Genomic DNA, 16,601 nt, shown 5'->3' on the forward strand with positions numbered 1-16,601 from the left:
ACGTAGTAGTGTCCTGGTTGAGCTCTAGTCACCTGCAGGATTATTGACACACATGCATGCAGACAGACACATGCCCACATACCTTTAGAGCTGTGACTGTATGCTCTCCTGAGTTACGCTTGCCTGCTAGCAGCAGCTGGGTAAAGACAAAAACTGCGGAACCACAAAATTTGGTGTAGCAACTACGACATTGAGCTCAAGGTGTGCATTTCGGCATAACCTGTGACACTGGCAAATGTTTTGCGAGGCCATGACTGCCAATATGAGTAGTTGTTTGGCTGTAGCTCTGTTAATTGTAATATCCTATTCATTCTTCCACTCTATTAGTTTGATAACGGCGCTAGGACAGGACACAGAGGAGGCGGCACGAGACTGGGCGCTGACTAACAACAAAGGGTTTATTTCGCTGCAGCTGAATATGTACCCCGGGAAATGAAAACAATAAAACACAAATTCAAAAAATTGCGAGGGTAAGGGCTTATTTCTATAAAAAGATGCATGTGTTCAAAGATCTGTGTCCTGTCCTAGCACTGTTATCAAACCAAGTATGCACCGACAAGCCCATATGAACAGTTTTTCAGTTCTTCAACTGGACATCATTTTGCAGAAGTAAACCGGGTCAGTTTTTATTGTTCACCCCAACATGTCTTGGTTTCCCAAGATGGCGGGCCCTTACCCACTGCGAGTGTAGTAGCAGCTGAGAGTGGGCCCGTGCTGCTTTGTGTGCGTGTGCATGCAGGACCCGGTGCTGTTTGCGGGCACCCTCCGGTGGAACCTGGACCCGTGCGAGGAGTACTCTGACGATGCCCTGTGGCACGCCCTGGAGCAGGCACACCTCAAGGACTTCGTGGCCGCCCAGGACAGGGGCCTCGACTACGAGGTCTCCGAGGGCGGCGAGAACCTCAGGTGCGTGGGCGCTCGCTTCTGTCACTTGTGCAGTGCCTGAGCCGATCTAGGGGAGGACAAGCTGTCCTTCCTTTCATTCTGCGAGCTTATTCACGTGGGCTGCTTCCGGGAAGGGAAGGAGGGGGCACGTTGCTGTCGTCTTCCGTGCGTTTCATTTCCGAGGCGTGTCCGCCTTGACCTTGAGCATTGTGTCCTTCTACCCCGCTTTGCAACACGCGCTGCTTCTCTCCACCTCCTCCGCTGGCATTCAGTTCTCTCTCCCAGCTCGGTAGCAGCCTTGTGCCTTATCTGGCTGATTTCACCGGCGGGAAGCTCGGCTTACACGAGGAAATGCTCATGTGTTGAGATTTCTTTGAGCATTGGGTATCCCCAGGTGTTGTAAGATAACCACTGGCCCTCCCGTTTCAGAGAGTAAACTCCGATTTGAGCTGTGTGTTATGAGCAACTAGTTATTCATTGCTTCGCTGGCAAACAGCGGGTGTGCTTATCAGTATGTGGGCACCGTTACCAGTGTTGGCTGTTGACCGACAAAACACCCACAAAATTTAATTCTAGCATGAGCTTCTTGGGTGCCCCCTTTTTTTTTTGTGCCAATTTTAGGTCAACTTTACAGCATACACACTGACCTATACGAAGGCAAAGTGTTCTGTGAAACCAAATCTCTGTGGCAAATTGCTGGGCTTATTACAACATACATACCATGCCTTATTGGTTGCCTGTTCTACTTGCTTTGTGCTCCTACAAGACGTTGACATTGTTACCTGAAAACGTAAGAGCTCCAATGCATCCATAATAGGTGTCACTTGCATGGGGGGCCGTTGGGGCAGGTGCCCCCACCGAGCTTTTTTGGAGGGGGAGGCACTGGGAAAGTTCATGGGTACCTCCCTCCCTACGGCTGCCTGGAGAATATTTCTTTTCTGCCACTTTCCTTCCTTTTCGGAAATGATAAAAAGCGCTTCGTCGCACGAAATAAATTACCACAATAAGCGTCAGGCGTCCTCAGTTGCGTCTTGTGGAGGAAAAAAAATACCGTATTTACTCGCGTAATGACCCGCCCCCCTTACCCCCCCCCTCCCCAGAAAATTCAGCATGAATATGGAGGGAGGATTAATTATGCGGGAAATAGTTGCAACAGATTTTTATAAGTTGAAATTTCATACAATAAAGATGCTAAGAGGAGCGTTGTCAAAACCTTGCCTTTTCAGTAAAGAAATGTGGGTATGTAAGCAAATTTCTTTTTTATTCACATACTCGACATCATCCTCATACTTTCCATCGGAGCGGTCTCATTTGTTGACGTCGCTTGCAGCTTCACGTTCATCGTCGGCCGACAGCACATCGTCGTCCGTGCCGTCAGGGCACTCCAAAACTTGTTTTTGCACACTGTGAAACTTCCCTTCTTTGGGCCCACGGAACACACGGCGATCCCTGTTCATCGCCGAAACCCCGCGTTTTCACCAGTAGCGTACCGTATTTACACAATCATAAGTCGACTCGAATGTAGGTCGACCCCCAAAAGTTGCATCTCTTAAAAAAAAAAATGTGAGCGCCGCCTAGAAAATCGTATCACAAAGAGAACCTCTTCCATCAACTTACACGGTGGCTCTACCATCAATGGTCAATGCTCCCGCAAGAGCCATGCACTCGCGGTATGTGCGGTAGATGTTAAAAAAAAGAAAAGCTTTTGTATAAGCACCCGGAATAACCATGCGCTGTGGGTTGAGCGGGAAGAACACATTCGCTGCGAGATGACAACCATCAAAGCAACCAGCAGCGGCCACTGCCGCGCGATACCAAAACAAACAACATGGCGGCTGACTGAAGCGGCCACGCGCGATTTACTTCCAAGCGACTAACCTCCCACCATCGCGTTCGGAATGTGTACTGAACAATGTGATATGATTTGGGCTACGTTAGCACCGTGCATTGAATCAAGGGATTCGCTAATACTACTCGTTTTGTTTATTAGAGACAAATAAAATGCTTCTTGACGCGTTTTTGCCTGGATTCGTGCACGTCGCCGTTGCGCGGGCGACTTTTTCACACCCACATCGACGATCCCGCACGCACGGCAGCTTCTAAGTTCTACTGGTTCTATGTCGGTATGACACGTGACGAGCGCGGCAGTGGGAGGAGCCTGACGTCTTGCCCCAATGGCGAGGCGCGCTCTTCATGGCAGCAGTTTGAAAGCGCTCGGGACAGCCGGCTGGTGCCACCGGAGATGTTTAGGCTTACCAGGGTGGCGGATATTTGATTGGCGCTTTCCCTAGTGGCGCAGATGATGCTTTATAGTGTCGTTTTCGACTGCATTGTCAGCTTCTTTCCTGCACAAACGTCGTCGCTTGTGCCTTCAATGATATCTTAAAGAGCGGTTACAAGCGGTCGCTGGAGCTACGCGCACCTTTTCGCGGCTGGTGACGCCGCCATGTTGCTACCGCCAATCGCGTAGCACGCAGCATGCGGGTGGTATTCGCGGCAGCGTCAGCGCAGCGCATTTTCGCAAGCAGAAAACGCCCCATGCGGTTCACAGAATGAGGGTGCAAAGCTGTCCCCACCTCGTAGCACCCCCGATTTCTCGTTTCTCTTGCTGTCACATGGTAGACGGTTCGATTTCGATTCTAAATCGACCCCCCCAACATTTTATTGTCAAATTTGAAAAAAAGGGTCGACCTACAATCGTGTAAATACGGTACACGCACTGGGTCAGCACTCGCATGCCGCCCAGCCGCACGGTGTCCATACGCTTTGACGCACGCTATGTAGCTCACGTGCTGGCCCACCGTACGCCACGCACCAGGAGCACAGAAAATAGGTTGTAGCACAGCTGAATAACAAAACCATGGAGCGTAGTAGCAAAGTTGCAGGACAGCACTGAGCAGGGAAAGAGTGTGGAGTACACATGGCCTCCCGTATAACAGCTTTATAGCTAGGGGTGTGCAAATACTCGAATACGAATCGAGTAGTACCCGCGTAAATACAGTCAAACCCGGTTACAGCAAACTTCAATGTGCACCACGATTAGTTCGATATACCCAATAGGTCGAAATAGCCGAACCCGCCTAAAACGAGTTTTTTGTTACGAGTTCGCAATACGCGGGACCCCCTCCTCCTGCCATCCCCACATGCAGAAACGAACACAATAAAGCATGCCATTACCATACACAAAACAATATATTTATTGCAAGCAATAAAGCTACTTTCCGCTGTAACTACCTACTTTCCCAAAAAGCGGTGATTCTTGTTTTCACTTTCGTTTTGGCAGCATCAACTAGAACAGCATTCTCTACTTGAGACATCAGTTGCAGTCCGTGTCCTTCAATACCGGAGAAGTTACGGTGGAGCACATTGACTGCCGAAAGTGCTTCATTAAGCATCGGACGGGTTTCACTCGCGACATCCTCCGCCTCTTCGGTGCCTCCCGAAGCGCCAGCAGCCATGACATCGGTGACGGTGTCGGCGTCCGAGGGGCTCACAGTGAAGGCAGCGTCGCCGTCGACACTCAGGCTATCTTTGAAGGGCACTCCTTTCAGCACAACATCGGGAACGTTGGCGAGCTCTTCTCACAGTTCATTGATGCTTCCATCTTGGTCCAGACTCACTGACTGGGAGGTTTTAATCGTGAGTCAGGGGCGTCTGAAACAGTCGCGGAAAGTGCCGGGAGTCACGTTTCTCCATTGAGGCTCAACATCTCCATCGCAGCCAATCATCTCAATCGCCGCTTTGAGGCCATGCATTCTGGCAGCAATTCTAGCTGCGCCAAGTTCGATATACAGTGTAGACCGCTTATAACGTATGTCGCGGGAGCCGCAAAAATCCGCACTGTAAGCGGTACCGCACTATAACCAAAACATGCGTAAATTCAACCACGTCGCCACCTACCTAAGTCATCCTAAATTTTTTATCACTCAAACGCACAGCATTTAAAAACAAAGGCACGGTCTTTATTTCATATTATTTTTAACATCAGCCGCTGCTGCAGGGTCTTACAGGTTGAAAAAGTGCCTTCTTACAAATGGCGAGCATGGCGTTAACTTCCGTTTTGTTTGTGTTTTGAAAGACCATGGCGGCGTTTTTAGCGTCTATGAACAGATGCCGCGGGACATGATAAGAACGCCAGGGGGATTTTTTTTTTTTTTTTTAACCCCACCAACTAAAGGCTGTGACGACAGGAGGAGATGCACCTTGATTGGACGATGTCCAAGGTTAGCATTCAAACAAGTTTTGGTTTCGGTTCTGTAAAACAACATGCTTGACATCCGACGGCATCGTTGGATGGGCATTCTCGATATCTCAGTAATTGTTATACCGCGCTTCTGCCATGTTGTCGGCTGTAAAATGCCTAAGATAAGCCTCCCAGGACGACTGGGAATCTTAGCAATCACTAGCCGAAGCCTACGCAGTGGATGAACGCCCTCCGCGTCACCGCAGACGCTCAAATGCCATGCGCTTTTCCCGCATATTCGGAGCTTGCCTCACTCATGCCTGTATCGTAAAAAGCGTGTTCGCACCAGGCCAAGGGTCTGTTGATTCTGGTTGGTGCCCACTGCCCACAAGCAGTCGGTGCTTCTGGCAACAGCACGCGAACAAAAACTCGCTAGCGCGTCAGTGTCAGTCTGCCCGCATTCTGCGAACTCGCTCGTGGAGAAGTGAACGTTACGGCCCAAAAATGGTGAACTCAGTTCAGAAAACATCGGCCGCAAATGAAAAAATAAACGTACGAAAAAAAAAAAGCATGTAACCTCGAGGATTCGAACTTGCGACTTACAAAACAATAATCCTAGCGCTTTAGACCACTCAACCACAAGCTTTTTTTTTTTTTTTTAATTACCGGCTTGGTACAGTGAACAAAAAACAAAACAATGATACATGCCTCAACACAACATAATGATAAAAACCTCTCCCGCTGCTACATATGGCGCGTGTTAAAAGCGTTTCAGGTTAACTAGTTCATCCAAGATGTTATCCCAATCAGGTTGCTCGTATTGCAATTTTCATTACATCTCCAATATAAGCAATGCTTTCAATAAAGTATTCCCTTTTCCGGTCGTGCATCCGGGTCTGCATGTCGCACGGCCATATGAGGTTTCCAGAGACTGTGCAGGCTCAAGGCCATAAACATGTCAAGTGGCATGCCTCCATCATTACGCGTTGGAAGGAAACGTATTCCGCATGGAGATACCGGCAGTTCTTTCTTTAGTGTCCGCTGGAAAATGTCCGCTGGAAAATGTGCTCTATGGTCTCCAGTTTACTGCAATGTCGACAATTCACTGACCCCGCTACAATTCTTCCTTTATCCCGCAGCCAAGGACTGACGGGTAGCGTTCCGGTGTGTAATTGAAAGAAGCATTTGACTGTTGATTTCACAGGCATTTGTGTAACTCTCCTAAACACGTCTTTCCCCCGACCTTGCACGGTATAAAGAGCGATAAACAGGTACCGGTAATGCCACATCGATTACATCCTTGTACAGTTTCTTTCTAGGTACCAGAGCAAGGTATTCATAGGAAAACCTGGCTTTCAGGAACTGAAAGGCCATAACGACCTCCTTCAAGTAGCCTCGTGGGGCTCTTGGTTTTAGTGCACTGGAAGACGCAACAAAATCCGGCAAATGATTCACCAGCCTCGTCTGCACAACTGTTTGTAAAAAAGGGTGTGTCTGGCCTCTCAGGAAAATAAACCTAGAGACAACCTGCCTAAGAAATAGGTCCACCAGTCCAGGACCTCCTTTTTTTAACAAAAACGAAGAGATTCGCACGACTCATGCGCTCCCATCCTGAGTGCCAAATAAGCACAGCAGAAACCCTATGAATTTTTTGCTCGTTGACTTTTGACATGAACAACACCTCAAGCACATACCATATTTTAGCAACCAAAAATACATTACAGACAGAAGCGCGCAAAAATATTGACATATCATGACCCCCCCATTTTAGCGTTTCCTCCGGACTCTTTCAGTTTCCTCAGACCAGAACTCAGCGGGTTTCTGGTACTTGTAATGGCACACCAAGGTATCTAGTGGGGGAGGTGTTCCAGTTGACATTTGCAAATTCCTCTGGCGTGCCCTCCCAGTCTCCATGTCAAGTGCCTATGCACTTACTCCAATTGATAGTGCTTCCTGTGTGCTCACAAAATTTTGCCGTTACTCGAACCGCTCTCTTTGTCACAGCACACGACCGCAACATCATCAGCATAACAAAGAACCTTTACCTCACTCTCGTGCAACGTAAAACCTCTTATCTGGTTGCTATTTGACAATTTCAAACAAAATGGTTCCAGGTAAATAGCAAACAGCAGGGCACTTAAAGGACATCCCTGCTTCACACCCGGCACAACCTCAAAGCTGTCGCTAACTTTTTTATTTACTATCTGGCTCGTGAAACTGTTTGTGTAACTCATCTTAAAGGAGCCATGAAGAGAAAACACAAGTTTGGTTCATTCAAAAGATTGTCTCGTTAGAATCATACTGACACCACTTTTAACGTAAACTTCGCTCAAATAAGCTACATAATTAGGAAAAACTGGAATGGTCATGCGACCCACCAGCTCATTTCCCGCAACAGAACCTATGATGTCACTTGAGCTAAGCTCTGCGATTGGTGGAGGCTGGCAGAAGCAGACGCAAATTAGGTAGAGCTTACAAACTAGACGAACGAGCGATTTGCGCTTAAATTTAGGGCACATTCTTTACAAAGCAATAAGAATGATGGGACAAACAGTGGAAGTTACGAAAGCACATGTAAACATAGAAGTACTGATGCGTTCTGCTGTTCGCACTGCGCACAGCATGCTTGGTTTAGCTGCACAGCACTACGGGGCTTGGGGTTGTCTCAGACGACACTGGCCGATTGACGCAAGCAACGGTGTCTTACGTGACCCCATTTGTCGAGCTAGCACTGTTTCAGGGAACGAATATTTTCTCCCAGAACAAAAACAAGCCAGGTTTAAATGCGGGCAAAAACAAACCAAACGCTTGCCACGGTATGGTGGCGCCATCTAGGTTACGGAACGTAAAGAAACGCGGGAACAAACCAACACCGCTGTACAGGGTGGAGACAACCTTTGAACGGAACCGTGCCGCCGCAATTGGGACAACGGGCTCAACGCGTTATTCTTTTCATTTCCGACGAGACCTAGCAACGCGAAACAGACAATATGATTCAAACTTCTTCAGTAAACCGCGTTGCGGCGATAATTTTAGGGCGGTTTTGACACAATGACTTGCTTCGGCGACGAGCGAGCAACCGAAAATGGCGGCGCCAGCGTATACGTGTCTCTACCCTGTACGGCGGATGCGTGAATGAAGGTACTCTAGGCTGCAGAGCGGTCGGTTCTTGTGATGTCATTTGGGACCACGAAAACGCACGATTGAGCGGGAAAATCAAAATTTTAACCTAAATTGTTTAATTTCTCAGTGAATAAAGCACCGTTTGCATCCGGACAAGCGCTGGGGGCACTATAAAACACGAAATCTTTCAAATAAAACCAACTTGCATTTTCTCTTCATGGCTCCTTTAACCCCCTCTAAAATAATCGAGCCAACATTCACCTGGTCGAGTACTGCAAACAAGATATCGTGTGTTACACAATCAAAGGCCTTAGCCAGATCTAACTGCAAGATAGCAATTCGTCCTCCCAGTGAATCGGTGGTTTCTAAAAAACTCCGAAACACATGGAGGTTTGTCGTGATTGAGCGACCTTTTATGCCGCAGGTTTGGTGTCGGCCAACAAGAGACTGAATAACACATTGTAAACGTTTTGCCAGAACTTTCATAAATACCTTATAATCTACATTTGCGAATGTAATTGGTCTATATGCTTCGACGGATAACAATTTTGTTTCATCATCTGTTTTGGGGATAAGGATTACATGTGCTCTATGGAAGGACGGGGGCAACGTCTTTTCCTTATATGCGAGCCATATAACGTTGCAAAGAGCCTCTGCAAGTTCACGTTTAAACGCTTTGCAAAAAGCAGCGCTGAGGCCATCAGGCCCAGGCGCTTTTCCTCGACTTAGCTCATCTATGGCCTGCTCTATTTCCCGAACACTGATGGGAAGGAGCCTCCAAGTTTGCTTTAACTTCTTCGTCCAGCTTCGGCACGAGTGGTAAAAACTGCTCCTTTAGTCGAATAGTCACATGCCGCGTCGTTGAGCCCTTTTCAACGCAACCTGGCACCCACCAACGCTCTCTCGAGACGTCGGTCACCCTGCAATACTGAGCAAACGCCGAACACACCTCGTCATCCGGGACGCCGTGCAGCAACCAGTGCAGCTTCAAACGCAGGTCCTGGTTATTCGGATCAATGACAAGGCACTTTCTCTCCTTCACCTTCACGTCTCCGACGGCCAGCATCTTCTTTACTGTGTCCGCGCTGCTGAAGGTGACGGCCCACACGTGATTCATTTGGTACGCCCCCCGAGCAATCACTTCTGGGAGCAGCGCCAAACGCGTGAGCGCGTCTTGAAAATCTCCTACCCGGTAGGGCCTGGCACGCATATCGCCGTGTAAAAATACTGTGTTGGTCACATATTTTCCTGATGGCAGTTGTGGAAGACTCGCTTGATAATCCTGGTTGTTGTTTTCGGCGTCAAAAACCCTGTTCCCGCGGCCAGACTGGGCCGCTGTCACCGCCCCGACGTAGCTTATGATCCCGCGTCCGCGCGCTTCGGTGGCTGGAAGAGGAATCACAGCGCTACAGGGGCAACTGCATACACAGCTTTTTAGGGAATGTTTATTCCATAGAATCTCCGAGTAGCGTTCTTAGCCAATGAGAGGCGACTCACCACTCTGCCACGAGCCAGCGCTGCTGAGCTTGGATATATAAGGTATATAATGTACAACCAGTTTACACTTTTATTTAGTTTTAGCATTTCAAGTACCTTAGGTGACTATTTGTTGTATAGCGCTCGTGCAGCAAGCGCCCCCCAAACTTCCACAATATCTCGCATCTAGCAATTGCATTTCTTTGACGGAAAAGCGTTCGCAGATGTGTGGTCGTGCTGCTGACCGCTGTGCTTGTTCACCCAGCGCAAAAAAGTGCTTCCTGCTCCCTAGTTTTGCGCTGTACGGTAAAAGTTTCAGTTGATTTTATTTCCTTAGTACCTATATTGACTTCGCTGACTCTTCTCCCGCCTCCAAGTGCCCGTAGATTTTTCTACTAGCGTACCAGTCAGCAAAGTGTCGCATGTGCACTTATGCAGCGCTTGTGTGGAGCGACGGAATCGGAGCTTGATATAGTGTACAAGCTAACAAAGTAAAGAAAGGCACATTCTTCCATTCACAAACGTGTTGTGGCTTAGTTTCAACTGAGCGAGCGAATTGCGACAACGCGTCGGCGCCAACGGACTAAACGCTGGGCCGACTGACTCTGTCGGAAGGTCGGCGAACCGTGCAGTAGCGCAGCCAATTGCCAGCTCATCTCCTTCAGACGTCACCGAAAACGCCACAGAAAATGGGCAAGGGTGCAGAAAGGAGGCATTTTCAAATTGATTTTTCTACTAAATAAATTCGCGTAAACGCGTTCAGAGTGGTCGAAACATGGCCTGTGGACTCCGGACTACAATTTGCGCTAGTAATCCCGCAATGTTTACAAATAACTTCAGTGTCCCTTTAATAGAAACAACTTCCGCGCACGGACGGGGAGGGGGTCGCTATCTTCAAAGGTGCGTCAAGCAAGGTCAGTTGTGGTTATCACGTACGCATGAACTAAAGGGTGGTTTTTTTTTTTTTTTTTTTCCCCTTTTTTTCTTTTGTGTCGAAGTTAGAGGAGAGCAAGGGGTGCGCACTGCGTCAGATGGCCGATTTCATCCTTTCTTTTTTCTTTTGCTACCCTAAAACGATGCCCCAGCTGTGCCGGTTGATCGGCAGAGCCGCCGAAAAACCGCACTTTAATGGTATAGTGCTTCGGCCAACCGCATCCTAAGCGGTATGCTTATGCTTTGAGTTCTATGGGAGGCAAACCGGTGGTCACAAAAGCCCACATTATATCCAGTCCCGCACTGTAAGCGGTTACGCTATAAATGGTGTACACTGTATCAGATGTGAACTTCGTTATAAGGAATATGTTTCGCATGTATTTTGTAACTGATCTTTCTTTGTTCGATATATAGCATAATTCGCTCTATCCGGGTTCGTTATAATCGGGTTTGACTGTAATGCGATTCGCGAGTCGAATATCCACTATTCGATTTTTCGAATAGACGAGTGGCGTTTCCGAACATTCCCTGGTTTTGCGAAAGCGAGAGATGTCGGCGCACGCTAACGCACCATTGCTACACCGTCTGCTCGGCAAGTTTCATCCAAATCACGCTTTCGACGAGCGCGCCTTGCAGAAGCCGTTAATTTTATCTCGCTGCGCGGAGTAATCTGCGACTGCATCGATAAAATCTGTTTTTCGAGCCGTCGCCGTCGACTCTGGCCGCTATTTTGAATGTTGCGACCGGATGTTTACAATGCTAAGGCAGCTTTCGGTAAAGACCGCCGCCGTTTTGACAGCGCTGCTATTAATTTAACATCAGAAGCGGTTCTGGCTGCTTTTAATGCAGTTGGTGTATGGTTACTGCATGTTTACTTTTTTTAACCACAGTGGGTAGCGCAGGCTTGTCCACAGCAGCGTAGTGCAAGCTTTCTTTCCGCTACGTTTTCATTTACGGTGCCCATGTGCTTCTTATTAAGAAGTGCCTCATCGTGGTCCATGATTATGGTTGGGCCATGTTTTCATGTCCTATTGTTCACGCCTGCAAAGTGCTCGCTTCTGAGTTATAGTCATTGCCTATGATTGAAGTACAGCAACCCCAGTGCAAGTTTTTTTTTTTTTCCCCTCTCAAATGCATATCGTGCCCACTCCGAATTCCTAAAGTGTCGTCAATGCGAGTTGAAAAGTGCGTTCACCGGGTTGAAAAAGAATGTCATGTCTCTTGAACATGTGAAGTACCTTCTGCTTTTGCACCAAAACCTATGAAAAATCGAGGCCGATAAAAAAAATGATATTCAGTCTTCGATTCGATATTTGATTCGAAAGCTACTATTTGGCATACGCACACCCCTGCAGTGCCCCTAATTTATACAGGAGGCTATGTTAGTATGTTTGGTGCTTTGTTTGCACACCGCAACACTTTCGTGGCGTTATACACAAGGAGTTTTGTTTTGTTTTCAGTAGGTGGTGCTCTGCAAGTGCACAATTTGCAACTGCAACCGCAATTTGCAAGTGCAACTTGTGAGCCACGAAATTTGCGCTCGTGTCTCTGGCCACTGTTGAGATTTGTTTTTTGTTAGAATGCTTTTTGATATCAGGTTACTGTGATCATCGACGGCATCAGTAACCATGCCAAGATAAAAACATTGAGCAGTATCTTTTCTATTCCCGCTGCATTTTTTTATGCAAGGTAACAAGAAAGTAAATTCTCAAGAAAAGTGTATGTGTGGGTTCATTACACAAGCAAATATGGTATGCGGATTTTCACTGTTTGCCACCTTGCTTGCCATCCCCACCTACAATAGCACTACTAAATAAGTCGGTGGTTAGTGTAGGTTTCAAAATGTTCCAAAATGAGGGTATTCAGTTGTAAGAGCGAGGGAATTGCGATGGTGGTCCAGGGAATTTTTTCGTGAAGCAGCGAAAATTGGAAAGAATATTCGTGTGTAAGCATGCAGTGTCACTGATGGGTCCTCATTTTCTCAGATTACAAACATTAAAGGAGGCATGCAGTGGTGTCACCGGGAGTTTTTCTCTGAAAGGGGGGGGGGCATTTGACGGTAGAGGGTACCGGGCAGGGAAACCATACAAAAGCTCTTGGGTCGAACGCTCATTGGCCAAAAGCTCACCGGACATAGCTCCCTAGCTTCTTGTCAGGCTCGAACATAACCTCACCCGTGCAAACCAGGCAGTGCTAACTTTGAAAGCACTCATCACACTATTCTTCAGCTCAGTGAACTTACACCAGGAGGTGCTGAATTAAGAAGTTCAGCTTTTTAAGAGCCCAGCAATTTAGGGGCCGGGCTTCTTGTCGTAGCTCGTCCAGGGTCACGGTATCGAGCCACCATTGCAGTAGTGCGGCGTCACACACCTGAACAGTGGCTTGGAAAAGATCACCCCTTCCCCTGGTCGGGATGAAACCTGGTTCCCTCGCGTTACGAAGCTGATGTCCATCCCATTGTGCCACACAGGCGCACGTTCCTCATTTGCAAAGTGTTCGGGGGATCTTTGTGCTGCGCTGTTGCCACGGAGGCTGCCATTGTTAGGCCACAAATAAGGACGCAGTAATATGAAATAAGAAAAAAAATCATGAGCTTACACATTAGGTAAGCACCCAAAATTAATGAAAACTCGAGCCAGTGTCTCTTTGTGGGCCATTTCAGGGGCTGCTCTCTGGACTACTTTTGGTATAAATGCCAGGCTAATACTGAAACTAGTCAAGAGAGGGTGCCACAGCCCCTTGCTGCCACAAGTCGCTGCTCCGCACTTGGCAGGGTTTTTTTTTTTTTCGTATTTTTGCCTTGCGGCCTATGAAGAAAACATAAGATGATATGTAGAAGAGACAGAAGGGGTGCAAACGCCACAGGTAGTCAGGAAATTGACACTGGACAAGTCTAAAGGTAGGCGTGGAGTCCGGCTTCATGCAAGAAGTCGAGCAGCGACCTGCAGCAGCTGTTTTTTTGCACCCACCAGTTGAAGTCGCCCGGTTTATCCCACTGAAGACCAGCAGCTCTGAGCGCATCCCAACTTGGCAAGTTTCACGTTGAATTGAACTGCTTTACCTTTTTTTTCTTCCCTAGTCATCAAAAAAATTGATGTCTATAAAAACAAAGGAAAAAGTTGGCTGACAATTACGATACCCCCTAACGCAAAATTAGTGCACAGGGCGAACTGCAGTCTTCTGGGTGACGGTGCACACCTGCTGTATCTCGCGAACTGATCGCTGCATCAGGCGTGCAATGTACTCTGGCATTGTCTCTCAGCACGTCACTGCGTGGGGGCATGTGTCGTACCTTTCTCCATACTTTCACCCTCTGCTTTCTTGCTTGCTCTATTTTTGGTGGCCTCTTCAGTCTCTCATTAATCTCGTAATACATCGCTGACGTCTCACGCCGTCTCAGCATACGTGGAGATGTAAGCGGTTTTTCGAAAAGGGGCTTTCGTTTTTGGTTTTTTTTTTAACCAGGATAATAATGGAAAAAAAAAAAAAAAAGCGTGGCTTTTCCGGGGAAATTTGTTGTGATGCCACCAATCTGCTGCGAGGGGAAAATCAATGCCTTGACGTGAAATCGTGTGCAGATTCTATGAGGGGAAGCTCTGCTGGGACTTTTGTGATGCAGCATGTAACAATTATAGGCACCGGTGTTCACCGCAATGTTCAAACAAGCAGCTCTGACTTTGCGGTTACGGAGCACTTTGTTTGGTCTGAGAGGTAACCTCTGGAAGTGGTAATGCTTGCCCGTGGGTGTGTTGGCCCGTTGAAAGCTTGTCCGTGTGACCACTGGCTGCGCCTGGTGGTGCGCAGTGCTGGCCAGCGGCAGCTGGTGTGCCTGACGCGCGCCCTGCTGCGCAAGTGCAAGGTGCTGGTGCTGGACGAGGCCACCTCGTCGGTGGACCTGGCCACGGACCACCTGGTCAAGGAGACCATCCACCGCGAGTTCCGCGACACCACCGTCATCACCATCGCCCACCGGCTGCACACCATCATGGACTGCGACAGGCAAGCCACAGCCTTCCTCTCGTCCCGCAGCTTGTGTGTACGCGTCGCGTTGAACAACTCTGGCCAGATGTATTGCCTTCTGTATGGTGAAGTGAAGCCGCCGTTGCTTTCTAGTGGCCTGGATTGCTTGAAGTGCAGAAACTAACTGAATTCGCGCACAAAGCAACACCGTGGCCAGCCCGAGCATAGGTTCTCTACAGAACCTGCACTTCTGGTCACTCCATTCGTTCTGATGGGGCATGACAGCGAAACCGGGGGCCTGCATGTAAAGCTGCCGCACACAGTAGTTATGTGCGTAGTTGCGAGGTTCTTGCGTCGTGTCCCTCCAGCATGTGGTCCCCCGATGAGTATCGGAGGTCTGCTGGAAAGTTCCTGCGACGTCCAAGCTTGTAGGTGCCGGCATGCTTGGGTCCTCTCATCCTTCTCCCCTCTCTGTGTTGCAGGATTCTGGTGCTGTCTGCTGGAGAAATAGTGGAAGAGGGCTCGCCGAGTGAGCTGCTGCTTAAAGAGGATGGCCTGTTTGTGGCCATGGCGAGGGACGCGGGCCTGGCGTGATGACGACCGAGCCGCGTTCCACATTTGCTCAGTGCGCTCATTTTGAGTCTCAAGTCATCTGCACGACTGTCGTAGCTCTTTGTTCACATGTACAGCAGCCTAGAAAGTGGCGGTTTGTGCCTCGGCCAATGTTCTACCTCAGTGGTGGCACTTTGAAGCGTGCAAGTACTCTGTTAACGGAAGTGCAATCTGGGAATATTGTCATCTTAGGTGCAATTGTTTATTCCTGTGTTTGCAGATTTTCGCTCATGGCTCTTTTGAAGTGCCTATGTGGAAGGTGCAGCCGTATTAGGACGAGATTTGATTGTTACTTGTGTTGCTCATGTTATTTCTAGCTCTTCTTGGGAATGAAAGTATACCTGTAACAATCCTACTTCTTTGACTGCTTGATCGGCAGTGGCTTTTACTAAATTTTATCAGACAAAATTGCCACGTCTCGTTGTGTATCAGAGTTATCAACTTGACAGTTGTAACAGCTCAAAATGGCGCATCGACGTTCATGTGCATTAATTTTTGCCAGATTGTTTTAAATTTGTGAGTGTCGGTGCATGAAAAGGGTAGGGAAGCCAAAGCTGGCAACTAACCAGGTGATGCTTACAAGTCACTCTTGTATTAGTTGCCATTCATGTATGCCTACTGTTATGTTTTATTGGGCCACAATTATATTTTATGAGTGTACCCTGTTTAACCTATTGGCTCGTTTTACATTTGCATTTTTTTCCCCCTCGAAAGGTAATATTGATAAAATATGCATACCCACCAGCTGCCAATAGCGAATGGGTCCTCGGTTACAAAATGATTCCTTGAACTTTTCCTGTGTGTGCATCTTTACGTGTTCATAAGAACATACATTGTACTACATCTTTAAATAAAACTAGTGTTAAGAGTTGTTGTAATCATTTTGTCAATGGTTAGATATCCAAATCCTCACAAGAAAAAAAGTTGCACAAGTTCGATTAAGACAAGGTAATGCAACAATGGAACTCGACAAGCCTTGTCAGGCAACACAAGGCAACATGCCACTGGACCTCATTCATACCACTGCTACTAGGAGTTCTTCCACAACTGTCTCGTGCAAAACAGCCTGCTACCACAGCTTGGCTGTGGTGCACTGAATGGTGCCGATGACCAGGGCTGAGCACAGCACTGATAGGGAGTGAAGCACCGTGCTAAGAAGTGTATTTGTGAATTGCTTGGCCATTTTGCAGTAAAATTCACGGCGTTCATTTGCACCTGTTCTGTTTTTTTGACCTCGACGTAACGACAAGGCAGTAGTAGGTAAGCGGGTTGTCTCAAAAACACATGCCACTGCCAGTGTTCCATGAAATGGTAGTTTAAAACTGCCTCTGAAGCTGTGGTGAAAGCTGTTTACAGAGCGCTGTGGACACCGGGATTAGTTGAAAAACCCCACACCATTGTGCCCTGCGAAGGTGGCCGAGCAGCAACG

At 47.9% G+C, this 16,601-nt stretch overlaps 1 protein-coding gene across 3 annotated transcripts in view; it reads left to right on the top strand.

Annotated features, from left to right (window-relative positions):
* The window catches only part of LOC144173861 (multidrug resistance-associated protein 1-like), a 120,377-nt gene extending 103,991 nt beyond the window's left edge, over positions 1 to 16,386 (top strand). For all 3 annotated transcript variants that reach the window (XM_077702141.1, XM_077702140.1, XM_077702142.1), the window contains exons 29-31: positions 740 to 906; positions 14,405 to 14,599; positions 15,043 to 16,386. In XM_077702141.1, coding sequence (XP_077558267.1) covers positions 740 to 906; positions 14,405 to 14,599; positions 15,043 to 15,154 — 474 coding nt within the window. In that variant the 3' untranslated portion in view covers positions 15,155 to 16,386. The remainder of the gene's footprint in view (positions 1 to 739; positions 907 to 14,404; positions 14,600 to 15,042) is intronic.
* The last annotated feature ends 215 nt before the right edge of the window (positions 16,387 to 16,601 follow it).

The sequence above is a fragment of the Haemaphysalis longicornis genome, unplaced genomic scaffold (assembly GCF_048455015.1).
Source record: "Haemaphysalis longicornis isolate Haplotype H1 unplaced genomic scaffold, Haemaphysalis longicornis Haplotype H1 scaffold_3, whole genome shotgun sequence".
Lineage (NCBI taxonomy): Eukaryota > Metazoa > Arthropoda > Arachnida > Ixodida > Ixodidae > Haemaphysalis > Haemaphysalis longicornis.